The 19,714-nt window shown below is 53.4% G+C and overlaps 2 protein-coding genes across 2 annotated transcripts in view; both read right to left on the bottom strand.

The window, feature by feature from the left end:
* Positions 1–17,061, bottom strand: part of LOC136309547 (protein-glutamine gamma-glutamyltransferase 2-like) — a 28,752-nt gene extending 11,691 nt beyond the window's left edge. The window contains exons 1-7 of the mRNA XM_066237866.1: positions 16,977–17,061; positions 13,521–13,700; positions 11,022–11,264; positions 7,613–7,731; positions 5,780–5,908; positions 4,582–4,759; positions 392–527 (exon numbers count right to left, since the gene is read on the bottom strand). Of these exons, the coding sequence (XP_066093963.1) occupies positions 392–527; positions 4,582–4,759; positions 5,780–5,908; positions 7,613–7,731; positions 11,022–11,264; positions 13,521–13,700; positions 16,977–16,986 (995 nt within the window). The 5' untranslated portion in view covers positions 16,987–17,061. The remainder of the gene's footprint in view (positions 1–391; positions 528–4,581; positions 4,760–5,779; positions 5,909–7,612; positions 7,732–11,021; positions 11,265–13,520; positions 13,701–16,976) is intronic.
* The window catches only part of LOC136309545 (protein-glutamine gamma-glutamyltransferase 2-like), a 75,761-nt gene extending 58,652 nt beyond the window's left edge, over positions 1–17,109 (bottom strand). Inside the window, exon 1 of the mRNA XM_066237862.1 lies at positions 16,977–17,109. Coding sequence (XP_066093959.1) covers positions 16,977–16,986 — 10 coding nt within the window. The 5' untranslated portion in view covers positions 16,987–17,109. The remainder of the gene's footprint in view (positions 1–16,976) is intronic.
* Positions 17,110–19,714: the final 2,605 nt, after the last annotated feature.

The raw sequence follows: 19,714 nt of genomic DNA, 5'->3' as shown, positions 1-19,714 counted from the left end.
AGCCTGGACCGCACCCCAGCTCCCACCTCCGATCTCTCCCTCCAGACCTTCTGCTCCCAAGTCATCATCATGTCCCTCTCCCAGTCTGAAGCCTTCGGTGTGGTGACAGCCACTGTCTTTGAAAGCCCAGAGCCCCACCCTGGTGTGCCACACTCCCTCTGACATTCTCCCCGACGCCCTTCACGCATCAGTGTGCGTCACTTTCCCTCCCCCTGGCCCTTGCTCATGCTGTCCCCTCAGCCTGCAGAGCTCTCCCCACCCCTGTTTCACCCTGTCCAAATCCTCTTCAACCTTTAAACCCAACTCAAATGTGACCTCCTCTCAGAAGTCTTCCCAGGTTTCCTCTAGGAAGACCTCTAAGCCCTACCCCCTACCCTGGGCCCCACCTCACCAGATCGACTCGCTCTCGTCATGCTGGATCTCCCCACACTCATTGTGGACGTACTCAATGAGCAGGTTGCTGTTCTGGTCGTGGGCCGAGTTAAAGTTGGTCACGACCCGGGAGGGGATGCCCAGGCAGCGCAGCACTGAGGGGGAGGGAGGGGGACACAATGCAGAGAGGGATTAGGGATTGGGCTGAGGATCTGGAGACATCTTCCCTGCTTCGGGACTCCACATGCCTGTCCGTACCCCAGTGTACAACATACCCACTGTCTAGGTGGTAAGGGTGTGTGCCATCCCCTTACCTGGACAATGGTACCCACCCTGCTAGTCGCCCCCTGTCCACTCTGTTCCCTTCATATCACAGCTAACAGAAGACTAAAATGCAAATCTGACATCAACACTCCTCTGCTAAACCTTCAGTGGCTCCCCATGGCCCTCAAGGTCAAGGCCAGACCTCCAGCTAGGTCCCTTGGCCTTGCAGGGTCTGGCCCATGATTGTGCTCCAGCACATTTGCTCTAGCCACACTACCCTCTTAACTGCTCCTCCAGCACTCCACGCTCCCACCGGCCACAGGGCATTGGCATATGCTGTTGCCTCCTCCAGGAACACTACCTTGCCAGATTTAAATTGCCCCATCATTTGCATTCATGCTAAGACCGGGGATTTATCATCATTCCCAGTGTATGAACCTATGAGGGCTCTTTAATTAGTCCTCCGAGGGTAGTGAGGGGTCTGTCCTATTTTGTATCCCTAAAGCCCAGCATGGGCCTGGCACGGACTATTTTGTCAAACGGGATGAAGGTGTGGATGAAGTGGAGAGAGGAGGAGGAAGGGGGAGGGAAGGAATGACAGAGATTCAGAACGGGCAGCTAAGAGTGAAACAGGCAGAAGAACGAACAGCAGCCAGGAGACCTTCCATTTAAGCCCCAGCTGTTTCCAGCTGTGTGGCCTGGGGACAGTCCCTTCACCTCTCTGGGCCTTGTTTCCTCTTCTATAAAATGGGGCCAGCGTATATGTGCTGTGCGGGAGGGTGTTGGGACACCACCGCGGTTGAGGAGGCCGTGCATTTATGCCAAAGCACACAGAGAGGCCGTAGCAATGCATCCACAGGCCGAGCAGGAAACCCTGGGCATGAGTCTTGCCCCTCGGCGGTGCTGGGTGTTCCTGATAGATGGCATTATAGGAGCTTCTACTCTGTCATTTTATATGGGCTTTTTAATGTATATTGTAAAAGTAACATATCCTCAGGGTAGGATAAACAAAGCAAATATCTAAAAACAAAACAAAACTGCCCTACTAAATGTAACCTATAGGATTTTTGTTTCACTTTTAGTTTTTATTTTTTTTCCCCGAAAGAGAGAGAGAGAGACAGAGAGAGAGAGAGAGAGAGAAGACAGAGACAGGAAGGGAGAGAGATGAGAAGCATCAACTCATACTTCTGGCACCTTCGTTGTTCACTGACTAATTTCTCAAATGTGCCTTGACTAGGAGCTCCAGCCGAGCCAGTGACCCCTTGCTCAAGCCAGTGACCATGCGGTCATGTCTGTAATCCCATGCTCAAGCTGGTGACCGTGACCTCAGGGTTTTGAACCTGGGTCGTCAGGATCCCAGGCCGATGCTCTATTCTCTGCGCCACCGCCTGGTCAGGCTCATTTTTAGTTTTGGTTGAGGTTGAGTCGCTGAGTCAGGGGGAAGGGGCAGGGGTGTGACCTCTGCCCGCCATGAACCAGGGCAGCAGCCTCCCAGATGGCCCTGGATTCTGGCCCGGAGTGTGGGAGCTGGGAGGAGGGCAAGGAGCAGTTTCGAATCTCCACCTCTTGCCTGACCTGTGGTGGCGCAGTGGATAAAGCGTTGACCTGGAAATGCTGAGGTCGCCGATTCGAAACCCTGGGCTTGCCTGGTCAAGGCACATAAGGGAGTTGATGCTTCCAGCTCCTCCCCCCTGTCTCTCTCTCCTCTCTAAAAATGAATAAATAATAAAATAAATAAATAAATAAAGAATCTCCACCTCTTGTTTGGTTCCTGTGCCCTGAGGCTTGGGCAGAGGCCAGACTCACTGCTGCCCTTAGCAAAGGCTGGTATCCAACCCCAGGCCTAGCTCAGCCATGCCACCAGACTCCTGTCCCCACTGCTCCAGGAGCAGGACATCACTCCTATCCCCAGGGATGGTGTCCTGGGAAGCCTCGTCAGCACGGTCTAAGGCCAGGAGGCTGCCCCAGAGTCAAGCACACCTGGCTGTGCCGCTCGCCAGCTGTGTGACCTTGGGCAAGCCACTTCCCCTCTCTGAGCCTCCACTTCCTCCTCTTAAGAGGAGCTAATAATAGCAACTTGTCAGGATGTTGTGGTGATTCAGACAGGCGCTGGGTGTGGGCGGTCTCGTCTGCCCAGTGTCCAGGGTGGACCCGCAAAATGTGTCACAGCGCCCATCACTGCCATCGTCTGTCGAGTCAGTGTTGGCCAGCTCGCAGACATTGAGAAAACGCCCCAGAATTCGGCTGAGGGATCACAGCTTCCCCTGAAAACCTCTAACCTGAACCTAACCTGAGCCAGATGCTCAGGGACATCTTCAGGTCCCACAAGCTTCCCGTGAATTAGTCAGTCACCATTGTCTCCATTCTACAGGTGAGGAAACCGAGGTCTGAAGACAAGAATTCTCTTCTCCAAGGCCACCCAGGGATTGGAGGTAGAGCTGGGATCAGAGCAGGCTGTCAGACTCAGTGCCCATGGAATTAGGGTTCCCAAAGAAACCCTGGGATGACGGGAATAAGACAGCTCCCATCTGCCCAGCTTCTGCTGGCTTTATCACATACCTCTCCTGGGAGGAGGCTGCAAGGACCCCGACTCAGCCTTGGCCATGGGGAGAGGATAGCCAAGGGCAAGGTCAGCAGCTAACCCTGCAGGTGGTCACAGCCTAGGGTGAAGGAGGCGTGTGCAGGGGAGCTTGGGGACCCAGGCCGCGGGTGGTAAGGTGTCTCCAGGAGACCCATGGGGTTCTCTGAGCAATCGTCTTTTTAGGCCCTTCCGAGGGTGGGGGAGTTTCTGTGGGAAGGGGGAATTCAGAAGTCACGGGGCAGACAGTCGTGGTGATGGGGAAGGAAGAGCAGTGACAGTCTAGCTGGGACCCAGAGCCAGGCTGTCCCCACCCGCCCGCTAGTGTGCAGGACAGTGCGAGTGCTCCGGGGACTCTGTACTGGGCCTGAGCACTGGTCTTGGAGTCAGAAAGACTGAGAACCCAGTATCAGTGCCTTAGATTTTCTGAGCCCAATAGTAATAATCATTGTAATAATAGGCAGCAGCAGCTGTATAAGTATTTGCTGTTGTGCGTCTGAAATAATTTTAAATATTTCACATATGTTAACTCATTTAATCTTCACCACTACCCCAGGGTAAAGGCACTATTATTATGCCCGTTTTATATATAGTGATACCAAGGCTCAGAGGAGGTAAGTGACTTACCCAGGGACACACAGATAGTAAGGAGCCATGCTGGGGTTTGAATTCAGGCCTCGACTCCAGATTCTAGGTTTCCAACCGGCATGCGACGCTAACCCATTTCATAAGCACCCTCATCACCCTGGAACAATCTTCAGCCTTTTTTTGGCTAATTTGTTAGTGATTTCCACTGCCTCCACCCTTTTCTTTGCTTTTAAATTGCTTCACCTTTTCCTCCTCTGCATTTTAGAAAGTGCTTTTTCTAAGTGCTTTTTCTTTCTGGACATTGACGATATTCTTATCAACTTATTAATAGGTCATACTTAGTAAGACCAACACTGGGCTAAGTTCAGTGCTGAGTAGCTTTATGTTACACCCATCCTGGGAGTTAGGACCTGTCATTGTCCCCCTTTTAAAGAGGAGACAACTGAGGTTCAGAAAGTAGAAGTCATTTGCTCAAGGTCTCGAAGCTGGTGAATGGAAAAGTGGGGATTTTCAAGTCAGGCGTATCTGGCTCCAAAGTCCGTATTCTCAACATGAGCCCAGGCCGCCTCCCAGATGATACCCCTTGTTGTTGGAAAAAGGAACAGAGAGGGGCAGCCACTGGTTCTGGGCCACACAGCACATTGGTAGCTTTGGTGGCAGAGGTAGGACAAGACCAGGGTCTCTTGATTCCCATTCCAGGGCTCTCTGTGCTCCCTTGTAAGGTTCACGGAGCTAAGGGAAGGTTCCAGGCCCTCCCCAGACCCCAGTGTGCAGCTCACCCGTGCAGGCCACAGCAGCGAAGACCCAGCACTGGCCGTACTTGACCTTCTGGCAGCCAGAGTTCTTCCAGCGCCGCAGGATTTCCACACTGCCGATCCAGGACATGGGGCTGATGCCATCCACGTAGCTGCCTTCCCAGCGTCCCTCCAGCACACCCTGGTCGTCGTTGCAGTTGACCTGCAACAAGCAGGGCATCAGAGGGACCACGTCTGTGGAAAGGGCGGTGGCTGCGGCAGGTTGTGTGCAAGTTCAGCATTTAGTGAAAGGCAGGGAAGGGAGTGTCAGGCTGAGAGAACAGCAGGTACAGAGGGACCAAGGTGTGACAGACTGTGGTACATCGGGGATGTTTGGGGCTGGAACACGGGATACAGGAAAAAGAAGGGGGAGGGAGGTTGTAGAGAGGTCAAGGTCATGAAGGCGATGCTGGAGATGTGAATTTGTCTACGGGCAACGGGAATGACACAGCCTAATCTGAATTGTACAAAGACCAATGCTGGCCCCTGCCCTGATTGTGTCATTCCCCCAACTCCCATTCCTTCGAGAATAATTCCAGGCTTCTGACCACCCCACAAAGTCTGTGTGGCCTGGCCCCCACCCCTCTCTGAGGTCCTGCTTGCACCCGCCCCTCCCACCCCACCCCCGCTCACTCTGTTCTGCCACACTGGCCTCCTTTCTGCTCCTCAAGCCTGCCAAAGCTGGACCCTCCTCAGGGCCTTTGCACAGGCCATACCCGCTGTCTGAATACTCTCCTTCTAGTCATTATATCAACTCAGGGATCGTCACTTAGGGAGGTTCCCCTGACCCCTCATTGAGGTTAGGCCCTGCGGTCAGACACTCTCACATCTGGGTCCCTTCAGCGCCTACATCATTATTTATGACTACGCACTAATTCACATGACATGCTGTTTAATGTCCTTCTCCGCCCATCCTCCCACTAGAATATAAACTCTATAAAGTTACCGACCACACATGTCTTATACCCGGCTGTTTCCGCAGTACCTAGGACATAGTGGCACTTGATAAATATTTACTAAATAAATGAATGAATGAATTTATTTGAGGAATCACATGGCATTACCATCATGTGAGTAAATTTTGTCTTTTAAATATAAAGTCTCTTAGCTGAGACTCACCCGTCTCCTGGGTACCCCCACTGTGCCCTGTCATGTCCCAGGGTGGGCCATGCTGCTCACTCACCATGGCGCTCACCACCCGACCCACATAGATGGGACTGCTGCGGCGGGAGCAGTCACGGCCACTGTTCTTATGGAACTTGGGGTTGACATCCAGGAGCAATAGGCAGGTGTCTAGAATCTCGTCTTCAAACTGTGTCAAAGAAAACAAAAGAGGGGTGGAGGAAAAGGTGAGAAGTCACCTCCTCCAGGAAGTCTGCCTTGAAGCCCAGAAGCTGTAGGAGCTCTGTCTCACACAGACTGGGAAGCTTAGGTGAGGTCTGCCCCATCTCTGTGATGCCCCCTTCTCCTGGACCAGGAGAGAGGTGGCAGGTAGAACAAACATCGAGTTGTGAGAATGGGAAAGGGGGTGCCTGTATTTAGGGCTTGATTGGAAGGTCCTGGGAATTTGGAGTAAAGACGACAGAGTGGGGAGCTTAGCGTCCATGGGACTTCTCTATCCTCAGAATCACCTCAGGCCCTAGTTCCCACTTTCCCTAAAGCCTGACTCACTCTGCAGAGCAGATGAGTGTCCCGTCCTCCCCCACCACACCCCCTCTTAGTGCTCTGATTGGAACTGATGTAGATTATAGAGATATACATCTAATCTCATCACCCCTCTGTTTCTGCGACACTCAGAGTAAAATCTAGACTTTTCCCTGTGGCCTACAAGTCCCTTTGTGATCTGTGTCTGGGAAACCCCCCACTTTGATCTCATCTCTCCCCACTCTCACCCTGACCTCAGGGCCTTTGCACTTGCTATTTCCTTTCCTTGCAGTGCTCGTGCTTCCACTCTGTATGGCTCACACCTTTACATCCTTACAAACTCAAATGTTATCTTTATTAAGAGTAGGACTCCCTCCTGTCATCTTCATTGGACCACCCATCTGTCATGTTCAAAGGATTTTTTTAAATTTTTTTAATTTTATTTATTCATTTTTAGAGAGGAGAGAGAGACAGAGAGGGAGAGAGAGGAGAGAAAGACAGAGAGAGAGAAGGGGGAGGAGCTGGAAGCATCAACTCCCATATGTGCCTTGACCAAGCAAGCCCAGGGTTTCGAACCGGCAACCTCAGCATTTCCAGGTCGACACTTTATCCATTGCACCACCACAGGTCAGGCCAAAGGATTTTTTGTCTGTTTCCTTCCCTATATCTGTTGTCTTGTCCAGAACCAGGCCTCACCACAGGTCTCCCTCCATGGCTTCAGTCCTTCTGTGGCTCCCTGTTGCCATCAGCCTGACAGGAAGACCAGTTTATAGCCTGAACACGGCTGAATTCTCCCACATCGCCTCCTGTGGCCCCTTCATAAATATGGTGCTGCCGTAGCTACAGCATCTCCAAGCTTTTGCTCATGCGCTTCCCTTTGCCTAGTGGACTATGCGCCCAGGTCCGTCAAAGCCCCGCCCAAGTGGAACCTATTTCAGGAACTGCTGCCCTGAGCCCCGAGGACAGTTATTCCCTCCCTTCACACCAGGACGTTGAGGGGCCAGGGGTGACGTGATTCCTGCTCATGACTCTTCTCAGCAGTATTTCAAAAATTTTTGTAGGAGGCTGGATGGTCGAGGCACAAAGCACTGGTTCGGAGAACCAGCCCAGGCTGGCCTGCTGGGGGATGGGCAACCTCATGGAACAGGAAGGAGCTGTCCAGCTGAGGTCAGACAAGACCAGCGTAGACAGCCATGCCCGGGCTGACCCAGAGGTTTATGAGAAAGAATGAATGAGACCTTGAATCCTGACAGCATGGGGGCGGACGACTCTGAGACCCAGCCAATCACACCTTTGCAGTTTGACGGCCTCAGACCCACAGCCCAGCACCAGTGGGTCTGAGATGATTCGTGGGGACAGGGTATGGCCCTACCTGCCCGAAGTTCCAAGGTATATCATTGATGTACTTGGCCGAACCGTTGTAGATGAAGCCCTGTTGGGTGAGGACGTATTCCTGCCGCTCCTCCTCTGAGTCCAGGTACACAGCGTCCGCTGCGGGAGCGAAAGAAGGGGCCTCAGATTTGGTTTGGTGACCCCAGGGTCCCCGCAGACATGGCAGCCGTGGCGCCAACTCCCCAGGGCCAGGTTGGCGTCTCAGGGACCTCTCTATCTTTATTCTGAAAAACTAGTCATTAACGAATAATCCCACGTCAATAATGTAAGGTGTTATCAATTAGTGACGACAATAGCTGGCTGTCTTTTATCCAACATTTGTCAAGTGCCAGGAGTTGTGATAAGCATGTGGCATACATTAACTTGCTTATTCTCCACAAGAGCCCTCTGCGGAAGGGATCCATGAAAACCCCACTTTACAGATGGAAAAACTGAGGCTCACGACTATTTTACCAATGGGAGAACTGAGGCCAAAATAAGAGGACCAGGGACAGCAAGGTAGCGGCTGCTGGAGTAGGCGGAGCACTGAGCTCCCTGTGACGGGTGAGGACAGAAGAGGGGACCGAGGGTGCCAGGGCTGATGGCAGGAGGTCTAATGTCAGGCTGGCCTTTGCCATCTCTATTTCACAGATGAGGAAACTGAGGCTGGCAAGGGGAAATTCAGAGCCACATTATGCCTTTAGTGGGTCAAAAGATATTTTATGACTGCCTTGGATTAATGATAAACATATTCATATTCTATATTAAGGTATATTCTCTGGCCTAAACATTGACTATTTTCTCCTGATTGTAAAAGCAATTAGAAAAGCAATGAACATATTTTTACAGGTCCCTGAAAGTATGGTGGCCCCAGGCCCTGTGCCTACCGAAGTCTGAAACAGCACATTCACACTCCGGCCAAGGCTGGGCCTCCAGTACTGCTGCCTGGACCCCCAGTCCCCCAACCCCTCGCGCCCCTGGGCTCCATCGAGCACGTGCAGTGACCTGCACCCCACTCCTACTGCATTGAGGACAGCCAATGTGGAAATGGCTGAGTCTTATGTATCCTGCTCTTTGACTCCAGAAATGGGGCAATAAAAATTAGCCTTATGATAAGCCAACTATGTGGTTATAAATCAGTGGCAGTCTGAGAAAAGGAAAGAAAGAACTACCCACAGTGTGTTCCCATCGAGTCAGGTTTCCATCTCATAAGGGAGGGGGCACTGGGGACAGAAGCCTCACATAGAATTGGCATGTGATCCCCTCCATGATGGAGCGTGGGGACAGGAGGGTCCCATTTCATAGGCAGACCCTGCCCTTTGCCCCCAGAGGGAGCACAGTGTCCTTGCCTAGCGCCCCTCCCCCACAGAACCCAACTTCCTGCCTCCCAATCACCAATTCCACCTCTTCCTCGAGGATCCCTCCCTGGGATGTGGGTCAGTGTAGTCACTGTTCTGCTTGGCTGACCGCCACGCCAACCCGTTGGGCAGGGAGGGGACAGTTCAAGGAGAAGGAGGACATCCCCAGAACCTTGCACCCTGTTCCCTGGACTCTGAAATCCCACAGTGTTGCGAAGGCGGGAGGCGGGGGAGACACCGCCTGTTCCTGCTCTGCGGGCTGGGCAGCCCACCAGCTGTAAGCGCTGTAGATTGTCCAAACTCAAAACCAGCATCTGGGGGCGTCCAGCAAGGTTGAGTCTGTCCTGAGAAACCATTTCACGTGGTCATGGGAGTGAGGGTGCTCTTTGCAATACCCTCCCTGTAATGAGCCAGTGGGAAGGGGAACCAGCTGCATGGGCAAGATCCAAGCACTGGGGCCACTTAAATAGAATGAGCCGTCGCTGATGCAGGTCCTCAAGACTAGTGGTCCCCAAGCGTTTTTGGGCCACGGACCAGTTTAATGTCAGAAAATATTTTCACAGACCGGCCTTTAGGGTGGGACGGATAAATGTATCACGTGACTGAGACAAACGTCAAGAGTGAGTCTTAGACGGATGTAACAGAGGGAATCTGGTCATTTTAAAAAAATAAAACATCGTTCAGACTTAAATATAAATAAAACAGAAATGATGTTAAGTTATTTATTCTTTCTCTGTGGACCGGTACCAAATGGCCCACGGATGGGTACCAGTCTGCGGCCCGGGGGTTGGGGACCCCTGCTCAAGACGGGTCGTAGAGCAAACACAGCCCAGCAGCTGTTGTACACGTGGGGTCCTTCTATGTGTAAGAGAGGCAGAGCACCTCAGGAAGGCGGTGACGTGTCCAGGCACGTGCACCCTAATCTGAGGGGATGAGCCCTCCACCATGGCTAATAATGGGGCTCCCCGGGGAGGGGAGTCCAGGGCTTGCTGTTTCTCTGTAGTGCTTGAGGCTTTTATAATGGGGACATCCTCCTGTCTCACGGTTATAATGAGAAATAAAAGCCCAAGTATGTAAAGGAGAAAATTAAAAAAAAAAAATCTTTCTGCTCAAATAGGTAAGAAAAATACCCCCCAAATGAAGACGAAAATAAAATGAAGCCATGTCCCTGTGAGAAGCTGGCTCTCTGGTGCCGCAGAGGCCAGACTGTCTGCCCTGGGCCCTGGCTTTGAGGGGGACACCCAGTGCCTAGGCGGAGGCCCGCCTGCAGGCATTTCCCTCTGCCTTGCTGTGTAGGAGCAGGAAGGAGACAGCTCTGGCTGCCTCGTTAGTCAGATGGGGAAACTGAGGCCCAGGAAGTGCCGTAGCGGCCCCGTGCCTTCTCCCATCTGCTCGAGTCGGTCCCAGTCCTTCTCCGCTCTTCCCTCTGACTCTAATTCTGACCAGTGTGGTCCTCACGCTTACTCAAGGAGCTGCCAAAAAAGCCACTCAACTTTCCTGAGTTTCGTGTCCTGTCCGTGACACAAGGACGCCGACCTGCCCCCTCGGGATGGAGGGGGGAATGATGGCGAGCGTGGGATGAGGAGACACTCAGATAACACTACTGCTCCCGCCCACCTCTCCTGGCTACCCCACCCCTCCACCTGCCTCAGTTTCCCCCTCCCCCAGCCAGCCTGGTGAGATGTAAAACAGAGCCCCGTGGCGGGGAGCCGTGGCCCTGGGCACCCCATTCCAGAACCGGGATTCTGAGCCCAGGCCTCCTCCATGCTCAGCTCAGAGTGCCATGGGAACATATGGGCCTAGACGTGGGATGAGGTCACGTGGTAGCCGTGAGGCTGTGGGCAAGTCCTTTTGCTTCTGCAAGTACATCTCCTTCATAAATGGGAAAAAGTGTCATAATCTAGGATTTGGGAGGCTGTGCATGGCGCTGCATAGAGTGGGCCTCACTCATCCACATTGATGTCTCTTCTGCTCCGTTCCCCCACCCGTGGCCCCCATGGGTGGGTCTAGTCCTGCCCATCTCCACCCTCCCGTGGGCACAGTGCGACTCACCTGGGCACCAGGTGTTGAAGAGCAGGGTGAAGTTGCCTATCACGTAGCTAGAGCCCTGGTAGCCGGTGGAGGTCTCCAGGCTGAGGTGGTAGAGGCCGATGGGGGCGTGGGCCGGGGCCCTGAGCAGCAGCGACAGGACACAGTCCTGCTGGTCCACCACAGAGGCCGTCCAGGTGCCCTCGTCCACAGCGTTGGATAGCGGGAAGCGGGCCTTGGTCCCGGCCTCCTCGCTGGGTGCTGGGCCTGCAGAAGGAGAAAGCAGGGACCATGAGCCAGGGGTGGGCAGGCAGGGAGGGAGGGAGCCGCGGGTCCTTGGGCCTGGATTCAAGGCCTAGCTCTGCCACTAACCATTGAGAGAACTGCGGCGAGAGATTTCATCTCCCTGAGCCTCGGTGTGCCCATCTGTAAAGTGGGGATCGAACCCCAACCTTGCAGGCTGGTTTTGTGGCAATGCATGGAAACCTGCAGGTCCTCAAGCAGGCCCATCCCTCCCGGGAGGGGGTCAGAGCGGCTGGGGGCAGGGTCTCCGTCACACTGCTCTGGGCTGGCATGACACTGGACATGCCCACCCCTCGCAGTTTGCCCACTGGGAGCATGGACAGGAATCAGGTGGGTGCTCCCCATGGACCCTCCTTTCCTGCCTGGCTCCTCTACCTGCTAGCGTCCTTCTTCCCGTTCAGAAAAAGAAGCCCAGGCTCTGAACAGGATGTGACCCTGCTCCTCTGCCCTCCCCACGGAGCCCGTCTGAAGCCCCCTTGCTATTGGACCCACAGACCTCTAAGTGTCTGTCTCCCCAGCTCCCCTCCAGCCTCTGGCCGCTGGACCTCCATGGGCAGCTGTAGGAGTGGTCACAGCCGTCCCTCACTCCCCGTTTCCCCTAGGCCCCCTTGGAATGGGGAAACTGAGGCTGAGAAAGAAGGGGCTACCCGGCTGCCCCAGGGGCCTGTGGCAGAGTTAGCACCAGAACTCAGGTTTCTGGTCTCCAGGCTGCCCCCAATGGCACCTCTCATTCCCGGAGGATCCTCCCCAGTGGGGGTCTCCAGGCTCGGGAGGCAGGGAAAAAGGAAAGCAGGAAATCAGGGGCTGCTCAGGCTGGTAGCTCCTCCATCATCCCATTTCACAGAGGAAGAAACTGAGGCCTGGCAGGCACTGGGAGGTGCCTCCTGTGGGGTCACAGTCATGAATAACTTCAACTCTGGGGTCGGCTTTGAATTCTATTTTGCCCCTGCTCACTGGGTGACCTGAGCAAGTAACTTGACCTTTCTGAGCCTCAGTGTTCCCATCTGTAAAATGGGAACTCCTTAGGCTTCCAAGATGGGCACATTTAGAATAAGCACACAAACAGTAGGTGCTCCATAGATGAGATTTTCATCATTTTACACTTGACACTTCTCAAAGCACCACTGTCCTATACTCTGAACTGCCCCTTTACAGAAGGGGAACTGAGGCTGGGAAGATCAGATACTAGCTGGAGGCCCCTCTGTATAAGGGGCCCCCTGGGTGCTGGCTGTGTGTGGGTGTGGGTCCCATTAGGCGGTGGGTGTGTCCCTGCCCAGAGGGAAAGGGGAAGGAGGGAGGGAAGGGATGAAGGGACATCCCTGCCAGTCTGCGAGCACCAGATAAGCCTTATCAAACGGCTTCCCAGGTAAATGCAGACCCCGGCCAGGTGCTGCAGGTCCTGTTTGCTTCCCCGGCTGCCCTCAGGGACCTCAGATCAAGCTGGCCTTTTCACCCTTGGGCTGGAGTTCCAGCCAATTGGCCTTTCACTGACCTCGAGGAAGTGGTTCCCACCAGAAACCAAAGCAAGTGATTTGGCATTCAAGGCCACTTTCCCAGGATCGGGAACTGCGCATCTGGGGACAGGGTGGCTGGGGCTTCAATGTCCCTTTGCCCATCTCTGGAGCCCCTGGAGCAAGATCAGCAACAGCTGCTAATGTCTATAGGGCACCCCCCTAAGTCTGGCCCTTCTCACTTCACCATGACTGCTTTTCACATGATAAAACTAAGGCTCAGAGAGGCTAAGTAACTTGCCTCAGGTCACACAGCAGGTAGGTAGCGCAGTCTATACCAGAACCCAGGGTGTTCATGCAGCCCTGGAGCCTAAGGCAGCCTCCCAAGGGCTGGAGTGAACTGGGTTCTCTCCAACATCCAGACCTGATCTGGGCTTGATCCCAGAGGCCATGGATTTTGGGAAGCAGCTAGCGATAAAAGTTGGAAAGTTGTTTTGATGTGGGAATGAACACACAAGATCTTGACCCCAACCCTGATGACAACAGGTTTTTAGGAATCCAGGTGTCCAAGAGCACAGACTTATCTAACAAAACTGGGTGACATCTCACAACTTTCCAGACATCAGTGCCCTCATCCCTGAACGGGACTGGTGACCACTGGGAGGTGTCCAGGGGGCAAAGAGGAATGGACCCCCCTGTTCCATCATCTCTCAGGGAATAATGAAATCAGAGAACAGGACAAGCTCAGGGTGGAGGGGTGTGTACTTACCAGTCGCAACACTGAAGGTGAGGCTGTCCACGCCAGCCTCGTAGTTTCTGCCCTTAAGGTACAACGTGAGCCAAAAGTACTGGCCCCGCCGCACCACCAGCCTCTCCCGGCACAGGTTAGCCGTGTGGTGGTCACGGCCGTTGGTTTCCAGCTCCAGGTCCCATCTCTCTACAAGCAGATCTACAGAGACAGGGAAGGGCGTGAGCCTGGGTGGCCTCCCTCAGCCGCTGTGACTCCCAGCACGCACCTTGGCTTTTAGCGCAGTGCCGGGTGAATAATAAATGATTAGTACACGCGAGCTACACTGCTGTGACTGGTGGTGGTGATAGTGGTGGTGGTGGGGGTTCTTTTGGTTAAAGTAGGGGTGGTATTTGGTACAATTACCCAGGTATTGCCCTTTAGTTTCAATTTCCCATTGATGGAAATACAGAGGAACCGAGCCAAGAACCATGGTAAACAAAGAACCAACACAACACTTACACTCAGCAAACTAAACTGCAAGAAAAAAAATGGAATAAAAAGTTGAAGGGAGAACCTGTAGAGTTATAGGAATTTAAGGGACATTCTAACCCCTTGTGCTGCGTGAGTCTTATTTAGATGAAAAAAAAACAAACCTATTCAAAATCATTTATTACATACATGAGACCACTGGAAATTTGAATACCGAGGCAGTAATGGTAATATTGAGGAATTTTTGTTAATTTGTTTATGTCTAAAGAAGAATCTATAGAGACATATACTGAGATATGTACGATGAAGTAATAGTGCCTCCAAATACGTAATGGGGAGGGCGTCATAGGGGGGTGAGGAGGTTAGTGCTGGTGGAGACTGATGAGAATATACACATTTATTACACCATTCTCTCTACTTTATGTATGTTCAGTATTCTCCATTCAAAAAGGTGTTGAAAATGGCAGGGATTCTGGAGTCTTCCAGACCTAGGTTTCAGTTCTGCTGTCCCGCTGTGTGACCCTAGACGGGTGTCTTTCCCTCTCTGTGCCTCCTTTGCTGAAGCCTCAAGGACTGCCGTGAGTTCGAGCTGAGGATGTTGCGTCACTCTTTCCCCAGGGTCTAACCCAGGGCAGGAGCTTCATATGTGAAAGTTCTATTTATATTTTCAGAGGGCGCTGAAGACAAGGGCAGGGGTCGGGATGATCAGGTGGGTAGGGGTCTCAGGCAAGCACAAACCTCATAAACCTAGGCAAGCTCAAGGTCAAGATTGGGGACATGGCCAAGGCAGACTCTCAGAGTTGTGGGGTCCTTGGGGAGTATGTGGCCAACTGAGGCCCAAGAGTAGGGATCACCCAAAGTCACCCTGTAAGTCAATCCTCCCACTGGGCCATTGATTCAAGTCGCCTGCCTCCTGCCACAGAATGTCCCAATGGTGAGGTGCACAGTGCCCAGTGGCTACAGAGAGACACACCACGGGGCCCAGGTTCCACGGCAAATGGCCGCTTTGGGATGCAAAGCCAGGGTGGTAGATTCCGGAGCCTACACTAGTAACCATGTCACTCAAAGCTCAGGGTTCGTTCCCATCCTTCCCGCTTCTCCCTTCCTCTCTCCCCCAAATTCTTGGGTTATTCTCCAGCTGGGGAGGGGCATCCAGAAGCTGACCACTAGCAATCACAGCAGGAGGGACGTCCACAAGGAAGAAAGAACTTCCGTAACTCTCCACCTGAGCAATCCTGATTAATATCTAACCTGGCCTGACCGTCGGACATCCTGCCAGTTAGTTATGCCCCCCCACACACACACAAACACAGTTTTCACTTATCTAGACATTTCGTTGCTTGGTCATTAGTCACTACATGCTCCATGGTTTCACCACTACAAGTAACAGAAGTCCCCCACCTGAGGCTGGTTACTTGTAGTGGTGAAACCATGGAGCATGTAGTGACTAATGACCAAGCAACGAAATGTCTAGATAAGTGAAAACTGTGTTTGTGTGTGTGTGTGGGGGGGCATAACTAACTGGCAGGATGTCCGACGGTCAGGCCAGGTTAGATATTAATCAGGTGGGGGACTTCTGTTACTTGTAGTGGTGAAACCATGGAGCATGTAGTGACTAAGGCTGGGGCCTGACCTATGGTGGCGCAGTGGATAAAGCGTCAACCTGGAACGAACCCTGAAACGGCTGCTTAAGCAGGAAAGAGAACCCTGCTGTGTCCCTGGGAGACCTCAGAGAGATGGGCAATCCCTGCTCTCAGGCTATTGTCCGAAGAAGGCTCTCTGAACATCCCGCCCAGCTCCAAAGGTGCAGGAACATGAGGCTCTGTGATCATGGATTGTCTGCACTGAGGAAGGACCCGAGGTCTTCCCATCGGGGGCACTCCTGTAGGAAGTAGCCCCCCTAGCAATGGGGCAGGAGGCTCATCACAATGGGTGTCTCCAAGCTCTTGGTCCCACGGAGCCCCACCATTGGGGACGGCGATAAGAAGCTGCACTGGGAACAAGTGGCCACCTTGGCAATACGTCCCAGCCAGCCCTGAGTTGGTTTTTGATCCCAAACATTGGGAACTGGGTCTCAGACAGGGACAAAGGAGGCCTGAGATGACAGCGCAGGTCAGGCAGGTGCATAGTTCCTCCCACTCATCCCTGCTCTGGATGCCCCATGTCCCTCTCCACCTTCCTTCTCCCCGCAGCTCCTTCCTGGGACAGCAGGGGCGCAGAGGTCATTTGCAAATGGCCTTGACCCAAGAGCCAGCCGGGATGCTGGGTCCAGGAGCATCACTGCAGGGACATCCTTCATTGTAGAAATTCACTCCCCTAGGATGGTGGCGCGCCTGTGTGTGTCGGGGGCGGGTGGGGATGGCAGGTAGGAAATTAATCGAGCCCCTTCTCCACTCCTCCTCATCCTCACAGATGTGCCAAGGGCTGGCACCAGCACCCATGTTTTACAGAAGGGGAAACTGAAACTCAACAAGTGGCCAAGGACTAGGGTTGCAGAGCTTGAGAGCCGGAAGGGGCCTGACAGAACATGCCTGCTCTCAGCCACAACTCCACTGGATGCTGGAAGCTTCTCTCTGGCCCCTGGGTCCAAGTAGTGAGCCAGGTTTGGCATGGCACTACTAGGGGCAGAGTGCACACCTCACAGCTGGCTAAGTGTTCTGAGGCCAGGCCAGCCACCCCTGCACAGCTTATGGCACGTGACACACAGCAGGGACCCAGCCCGATTAACTAAGGACACCAGCAATGGACCCGCTGGCACAGTACTTTACAGTTTACAACACACCTTTATGTTCCATTGCCTCATCTGACCCAGGGAGGCAGGGGTTAATGATTCTGTCCTGGGGATGGGGAAACCGAGGCCCCAAGCCAGCCAGGACTCACATTGCTCTCCAAGATGGAGCCCCAGCCTGTCCTGACCCCCACTGCACTGGCATACCATGGCAACCAGGAAAGGACAGCGAGGCACAGGGGCCCCTGAGTGGTGGCAGCTCTGACCCTGATACTCACCCTCAGCCATGATCGGATGGTGGCGCTGTCTCCTCAGACTGGTGATGGGACTGGTGGTAGGACCTCCAAATGCAGACCACAGGCAGCGGGCAATGTGGAGGAGGCTGAGAGCAAGGAACTTATAGCCCGCTTTGGGGCGGGCCCGGGGCGGGGAGGGCGGGGAGGGGAGGGGCGGAGCGAAGGCGGGGACCAGGTGAGGCCCCTATTGCCGGGTCTGAGCCCATGCTCTGGGCGGGCTGGCTGGCTGGGGCAGGAACCCTAAGGAGGGAGGGAAGAAGCGCTGTCCAGGTAGAGCTGGGGCAGCAAGGACAGGGACACATGATTAGATCAGGACACACAGACACATTTCGATCCACAGCATCAGACCTTGGGACACAGAGACACCTGGACAGAAAAATACATGCGGATACAGACATACAATCAGAGACAGACAGATGTGTCTACACAGACAGACACACTTCCACAGATACACAGACAAACCTGGACATACAGTGACATGGACACAAAATCCAATCAGGGCGCCCACAGACACGCAGAGATGCAGACACTCGGAGATGGCGCACATGCGCACTCACTCATGCCGCCATGCAGACGTGCCTACAAAGAGAGGCACACCACACCTCTTCCTGGAGCTAACCCAGATCATCTGCCCATCTCATCCATCCCTCAGTCCATCTATCATCTCTCCATCCATGCACCCATTTATCTATCTATCTATCCATTTACCCACTCACCCCTTCCATTACTCACCCTCCCTGCTCCCCATCTTGTCTTCCTTCCCATTCCTTCTCTTCCTTGCAGACCCACTTGTGCCAGACAGGAACAAAGCCAACTTTCCAGAGACTCAACCTCTGACCCCTCCCTCCCACCATCCTGGCAGCATGGTCCACCAGACACCTATCGTTCTTTCCTTACTGTTCTGTCACCAAAGGAGGAATGCACAAGACCTGATGAGTCTTAGAAGAAGTTTATTCGTGCATCTGCACACAGACGGGCTGGGACCCTAGCAGCTTCAGCAGCGAGGGGAGGAGAAGCCTCATCCTATATAGGACTGACTCTGGCTGTATTTCTTGCCCCCGGAGGTGGGGGACTTCTGTTACCTGTAGTGGTGAAACCATGGAGCATGTAGTGACTAATGACCAAGCAACGAAATGTCTAGATAAGTGAAAATGGTATGTGTGTGTGTGTGTGGGGCATAACTAACTGGCAGGATGTCCGACGGTCAGGCCAGGTTAGATATTAATCAGGATTGCTCAGGTGGAGAGTTACGGGAACTGCCCTCTGCTGGGTCACATCAAGTTCCACCTGGATAGCTGAGGCTTTTGTTAGGGGGTCCTGGACATGACCCTAACACCCACCATGAGGCCTGAGCAAGGAGGGTCCCCCAAGAGACAGGGGCCTGCGGGCCTCCCCCCGCCCCTTTTATAGAACAAGTTCTATAGATATTGATGGGCTTGGGCTCCAGAACTGGCCCCAGTTTCCATTCCTGGGTGACACAGTGCAGGGAACAGACCTGGCGAGAGCTCAGAGGAAGGAGCAGGGCAATGAACACAGTCAGGAAGCCCGGGTTTGAATTCCCACTCTGCCGCTGATCAGCTGTGCGGCCACGGGCAGGCATTTCGGTTCTCCAGGCCTCAGTTTCCCCCTCTGCCAAATGGGGGAAAGAATTTGTCCCTAACAGGCCTGGGGTAAGAATCAATCAAAGTGACTGAGGCTGGGGCCTGACCTATGGTGGCGCAGTGGATAAAGCGTCAACCTGGAACGAACCCTGAAACGAATGCTAAGGTCGCCGGCCGAAACCCTGCACTTGTCTGGTCAACACACATATGGAAGTTGATGGTTTTTGCTCCTACCCCCCCTCACTCTCTCTCCTCTCTAAAAAATGAATGAATGAATAAATAAATAATAACAATTTAAAAAGTAAAAAAAAAAAAATGACTGAGGCTGGGCACCTAGTATCAAAATACAGTGAGCACTTGGTAACTGGGGGTCCTTGAGTTTTGGAGCAAAAAATGCTAAGTGTCCCAGAATGTGGCCCCAAGGGACAAGGAACTCAAGGAGAAACAGGAGGCCTGGTGTCCATGAGGCTTTGCAGACTGTATGGTCCCCAAGGGTCAGCCCAGCCCTAAATGAAAGGATGGATTTTGCATTTGTTCATTATTTCCTTTGAAAATTACATGTTCTTCTGCACCGGGTGCTGATTTTCCTTTAACACGCCCCCTCCCCGGAGCTCCCTGGGGGACAGGAATACAGTCAGCAGGTTGTTTCTGGTGCAGGCGTGGGGCTTGACACGGAGCCCCGGCCTGTCCCTGACTCAGCCGCTGCCTTCTCTTCCTTCCTCCCCCCTTTCCAGAGAACCATGACAACCTGAGTGATGCAGTGTCTTGAGCAACCCCAGGACAGGACCAGCCGGGGTCAGGACTGGCTTCTCAGAAGTGGCAGGCGGAAGGCAGAGCCCAGGCCAGGCCCAAAGACCTGGATTTCAGGCTCGGTGACCCGGGGACCCTTGTCCCACTCTGTGTAAGGGAAAGGGGTGCAATGGTTAGAGCAGGCAATACCTGAGGTCACTCTTGGCTGTGTGACCCTGGGCAAATTATGAGACCTCTCTGAGCCTCAGTTTCCTCCACTATAAAGTGGGTATAATAAGAGTCCCTGGCTCTTGGACTGAGAGATAATGTCTGTTTTCAATGCTGAGCACGTGGTAAGTGCTCAATAAATGGTACCAAGGTGTGGTGCTG

Source organism: Saccopteryx bilineata, chromosome 6 (genome assembly GCF_036850765.1).
Source record: "Saccopteryx bilineata isolate mSacBil1 chromosome 6, mSacBil1_pri_phased_curated, whole genome shotgun sequence".
Lineage (NCBI taxonomy): Eukaryota > Metazoa > Chordata > Mammalia > Chiroptera > Emballonuridae > Saccopteryx > Saccopteryx bilineata.
Note: the sequence above shows the minus strand (reverse complement) of the source record. Positions and strands in the feature narration are given on the sequence as shown.